The sequence below is a fragment of the Eptatretus burgeri genome, chromosome 16, assembly GCF_056783735.1.
Source record: "Eptatretus burgeri isolate ZD-2024b chromosome 16, Ebu_testis_v1, whole genome shotgun sequence".
In the NCBI taxonomy this organism is placed as follows: Eukaryota; Metazoa; Chordata; class Myxini; order Myxiniformes; family Myxinidae; genus Eptatretus; species Eptatretus burgeri.
This window is the reverse complement of record NC_140976.1, coordinates 69824288-69829989: the sequence shown is the minus strand read 5'-3', so window position 1 is coordinate 69829989 and position 5702 is coordinate 69824288. Positions and strand designations below refer to the sequence as shown.

Sequence of the window (5702 nt, the reverse complement as noted above, 5' to 3'; positions counted from 1 at the left end):
ACTCTTTTTCTATTTCAACAGACTGCTCTCAATTTGACCTTTTCTTCATACCTTGCCAAAAAAAATCCAACTGTTACGTTTCTTCTCTCCATTCTCTTCATTTGCCTTCATTGCATACTTCAAGAAATGTCTTTAGTCACATTTCTGAACTAAAAAAACAAAAAAAAACCCCAGTTTGCTATGAATGTTCGCTTTCCATCAATCATCATTTTTTTCCCAACTTCAGTGCAAACTCACCCCTCTCACCCCTCCCTCTCTAAACAACCATCACACCCTTCCCACTCCAAGCCTCCCATCTTACCTTTCTCTCTCTCAACTATACCCACTCACCCTTCTCCCACCATTCACTCCCCTCACTCACCCTTCTCAAAGTTGCCCCCCCCACCCATCTCATCCGCAAAAGCTTCCTCCTTCCGCCTCGCCTCAATCTCATCACTCTACCTCCTCAAATCCTCAACTGCCCTCTTAGACCTCCCCACTGTACCTCAACCCAGCACCACAGAGCCTTTTCTCCTCCTCATCCAGCCCCCCTCCCATAGCTCTTCTGCAATCCCCCACACTCTTTCAACGACTCTCCTTATCTCCCGCCCCCCTCCCTTGTCCTACCCTCCCCCTCCCCTGCACCCAAAGCCTCCTTCCCTCCCTCTTCATTAACAGTGTGGACCTCAAATATCCGGGGCCTTCACACAAACCCGACAGATCTTTCAATACAGGTTGCTGACAAACCAGACATAATTTGCCTAACAGAAACCTTCCTCCCTCAAGACTCCCTCATATCTCTCCCTGGTTTCTCCCTCCTCTGGTATGACAGACCTGAGCCTCGTCCTGGTGGAGGAGTTGCTCTCTTCATCAAAGACTCAATTCCTAACTCTCCATGTATTTCCCTCACTCCCCCACACCCCCAGGAATACCTCTGGCTATGGCTTCCCCTCCACTCCCACCTCATGTTTATATGTGTACTATACCGTCCACCTAACAGTGATGACTCCATCTACACCTCACTATCCGAAAACATGGACCATCTTCTATCTTCTCATCCAGATTCTCTCTTCCTCATATGTGGCGACTTCAATTGTCATCATGCCAGTTGGCGCAGTGTGGGTACCTCTCTCACCTGTCATGGCACCTCAGCAAAAGATTCCTGCGACTCATTGGGTCTGACACAATTGTCAACTTCCCGACCCGGATCTCAACCAATGGTACTCCATCTCTTCTGGATTTGATTTTGACAAATTTCCCTGAAAATATCTGCTGCTCTTCCTTCGCTCCAATCGGTTCTTCTGAGCATGTCCTTGTCAAAGTGGACATCTCTCTGGCTATTATCAGAGAACCACGTCACCGCCGTCGAGTCTGGCATTTCACTCAGGCTGACTGGCAGGGTCTCCAAGCAGCCCTCAAACTTACAGACTGGTCTCCCATTGCTACTTTCTCCAACATCATCTCATCCTGGGAATTCTTTCAAAGAAACTTGCTCTCTCCCATGCACAGATTTATTCCCTTCTCATCTTCAGTTGTCCTACCCTTCCTCCCGGCCATGGTCCACTGAAGCTTGTGGCGAGGCAGTTGTCCTGAAACAGTTGTCTCTCTCTCTCTTCTAAATCCTTGTAGCGTCGAATCATATCTGTTTCTGGTGGATGTTCCCCCTACATCCCCTCCCTTACCTCAAATGGCCACACTGCTGATACCACACGTGAAAAGGCTAAAAGCCTAAACTCGGTGTTTGCATCAATCTGTTGTCCGAAACCCATCGCTTTCTCGACCCACCTTACCCAGTCGCACCCAACTGCCCCTGGACTCTGTGTCCTTTTCTCCTTACAAGGTGGAGAGCTTGATGTCAAACCTCGACTCAGATTCTGCAACCGCTCCAGACGGCATCAGCCCACGTGTCCTCAAAGCCTGCTCTTCTGCTCTTGCTCACCCTCTCTCTGTTCTATTCATCCTCTCATTTGCTCAAGGTCATCTGCCATCTGCTTGGAAATCAGCAAACATTACTGCCCTGCACAAAAAAGGTGCAAAAACAGATCCATGCAACGACAGACTAATCAGCCTTCTCACAATCATCAGCAAGGTTATGGAATCCATCATCGCTTCAGACATTAAATCCTTCCTCTTCTCCAATGACTTGATTTCCGATCATCAATTTGGTTTCAGACCAGGTCACTCTACCCTGGATATGCTGCTTCTGTTCTCCCAACAATGGAAGGAAGTCCTCAATGCCAGACATGAAATCAGAGCCATATCTTGTGCTTTTGACATGGTCTGGCACCCTGCCCTGCTCACCAAACTCTCTTCCTATGGTATCCATGGCCATCTCCACTCATGGCTCGCAAACTTACTTTCCTGTCGCAGTCAACGTGTGGCCCTAAATGGAGTTCTCTCGTCCACTCTTCCTTTCCAGGTTGGAGTACTTCAAGGCAGAGTTCTGAGCCCTGTTCTTTTTCTGGTTTTCATCAATGATCTCTCCGACTCTGGAAAATTCTCTTTATATCTTTGCTGATGACTCTACCCTCTGTCGTTCCATTGAGAACTTCACAGAGTGGGATACCACAGTTGGGTTGCAGTGCACAAACCACTCATCACACCTGGTAATGCACGTTTGTGAATCCAATGGTGCAAAGAACACAGGTCTTGGACTACTGAGCAGTGGAGAAATGTGATATGGGCAAACGAGATGTTCTTCCATCATGTTCTCAGCAAACGGACGCGTGCATGTGTGGTGACAACCTAAAGACAGACTGTTCTTTGCGGATTTACCGTGTGAGACATAATCCGTGGCTAATGTTCACCATTTAAGTCAGGAGTAATGACTGGAATATGAGTACATAAATAAATAAATATGTATATAAATACATTTTTTAAATATTTATTAATAATTAGAAAGACCCACCCACATCTCTCACCTGTGAATGGAGGGAATAGCCAATCAGCTCTCACCTAATCGACTTAACCCAGGTGGCTGGGATTATGTAAATACATTGACACCTCCCACACTCCAAGTGCGAAAACTGCTGTGTAAAGCAACCAAGAAGGCCTACACAAGGAAAGTGCTTTGCTGTATCAAACCCTTCCGAGAGTTCCTCCACAGCTATAAAGACATTCACAAATAGTACATACATGAGAATCCCGATGCCACACACCCCTCAGCTGCCGGACCGGTTTCATTACTTATTGGCAATTATCAGTGACAGCAATGCATACAAATGAGGATCCTAAACATGTACCAATTGCAAATGTCAAGCATGTACATATATATATATATATATATATATATATATATATATATATATATATATATATATATATATATATATATATATATATTGCTTCCATCACTCTTGGTCTTAGAGGGTGGGGTAGGGGTTTAAACCATCATACATTGGACTTCAAAATGGGCAAACACAAAGGCAGAAAAGAAGAAATCTATGAAGTTGTTGTTACAGCCAGGATGCAAGGCAATATGCGTTACACGGCAATGCCACCAATGCAGCGCCCCTATTACCAGTACATTGGTGCTCATTTTGCTGACCTCGGAAGGATGACAGGCTAAATCAACCCCCTGGTGTTAATTCAGCGGAAAATGGGGCTCGCACTCAGGACCCGAGGATCCGAAGCCACCACCCTAACCACGAAGCCAACACCAGGCTATTATCAATCTTTAAGATGCTGTAATTGAGTAGGACATGCAGTAAAGTCTCGCACTCAGTGGTGGCAAAGCAAACTGCTGTGCCTCATGCCACAGGCATTTCTTACCAGCTCCTGACAAACTAATATGGCATCTCGGGGGGACATGACGTTCCACACTCCATCACTTGTCAAAATGACGCACTTCTGCTTTTGTGGGTCTATCTCATGCACGCTCACATCGGGCTCCGGCGAGACGATAAATGCACTGCGTTCAAAGTTGTAACTCCACAAATCACCTGGAAAAGACAGGACACCCTTTACTGCTGCACATTTTTAAATGTTTGTTGCAATATTGTTTGGGCAATGGGAAATTGATTGGATTTATAAAATTGCATGCTGCCGAGAACATGAACAAAATGTTCCCAGGAATTGAGCCGCACAATACTTTGTATTTGAGGCACTTCATAAATAACACGAGAGCAAATGGTGACATTGTATGTTTGCCAACCCTCATGTGTTTTGTTTTTCAAACCACAGGCTGAGACAATGGGCCAAATTTGATAAGTTATTCACCGTACGCATGCTCAGGCAGTACACTACACTTTATCTTCAGTCTTCTTAACCATCATTGGCAAAGATTTCTGCAGTTGGTAGTTCCAGAAATGTTTGCAGGGCAATAACAAACTTCTGTAGGAACAGTTCTGCTCAACACATCCAGTTTTGCTGCACTTGCAGTTCACTTACTGAAAAATTGGAGTTGCCACTCTTCATTTTTCTGCCATGTTTGAACATTCTGTGCTGTTGGGGGCAGTGATTTTTAAAGGACATTCCCAGACCAAATCAAACGCAAAAACATTTCTGTGTTGACAGGTTATAGAAAGCAGTTAGTTTCGTATTATTTTCTGCTGGTTTCAGATCAAAAGACAATGGAGGCAGGTGGGCACTGGGCAGGTGTGACTTCTGACAGACAGAAATGCCAGGTATGAAGGACAGACATGTATTCCTGAGAAAACGTTGGGGTTCTAGGCTCCAATTTTGGAGAAATAGTTCCAAGGCACTCTGACTGTGTGTGTCTGATTCCCAATCAATTATTATCAATGTTTCACCTTCATAACAAACAATCTCTCTGTTATTTTGTTGTGACGACAGAAACGACAGCCGAGGATATAGTTCTCCAATTGGTTTTAAGGTAAAAACTGCATACCCGTGTTCAAGCCGTTCCAAGCCACATGACCCAAATCTCTCCAAGTCCATCGCTGAGGCTATGACCGATCTGTTGAATGTGGCTCTGACCACAGCGTTGCTGCGTTGGAACTGGGTCGACCCACTAGAATGGCGATATTGAGTATGGTCGCGGAAGGAGGACGACCAAGAGGAAGAGCAGCCGAGCAGGTGGAGCGCACTCAGCGCTCTGAGTGAGCTCACCGTCGGGATGAACAAAGTACCCTGGGCCTTAGCTGGAGTGGTGTGTGCTCGGTCTCGTATTGATGTGCAGGAGCAAATGATCCTGTACCGGCAGTTCCTGCTGGGGTGCTCGCTTTGCACTCCATATTCATCCGCAGGGGAGCTCACCTGAGAGAGCCTTCAGCCGAGGAGACTCCGAGCTCGGACGTGTCTCACAAGTCGATTTTAAAAGTAGATTTTTTTTTTTTAATTGGCGCAATACTCCATATATTGTGCCAGGTTTGGGGGGAAGCTCGAGGGGTCTGCTCGGATCTGCTTCTCGATCTCTAACCCTGAAACCGACAAGCCACAGATAACTCTGAGGCCTGACGGGTTGCTGAGCGGACGCCGGTTGAGGCAGCGAATACTGTTACGAATCTGGAAGCCATTTGCACACAAACAGACAGCAGTCCCTAAGCTTAGTTATTTCGATAAGTATGTGTTTATAGTTAGGACCCTCCCCTGTGTTTAATAGGTTGATAAGTGTACGTGCGCTGCGAGTTTCTTTCTAGTTAGATTTTTACAATACCCAACGCCAACAAATCAATCCTCCACTTCTTCGCACCATCGACGCCGTTGCCCACGTGCGTTCGACCACGGACGTGGGCGGAGGTTTCCTCACCTCAGAACACCGA

The 5702-nt window shown here is 46.2% G+C and overlaps 1 protein-coding gene across 1 annotated transcript in view; it reads right to left on the bottom strand.

Moving 5' to 3' along the window:
* The window catches only part of LOC147011269 (uncharacterized), a 19580-nt gene extending 14260 nt beyond the window's left edge, over positions 1 to 5320 (bottom strand). Inside the window, exon 1 of the mRNA XM_085859731.1 lies at positions 3751 to 5320. Within this exon, the coding sequence (XP_085715857.1) occupies positions 3751 to 3789 (39 nt within the window). The 5' untranslated portion in view covers positions 3790 to 5320. The remainder of the gene's footprint in view (positions 1 to 3750) is intronic.
* Positions 5321 to 5702: the final 382 nt, after the last annotated feature.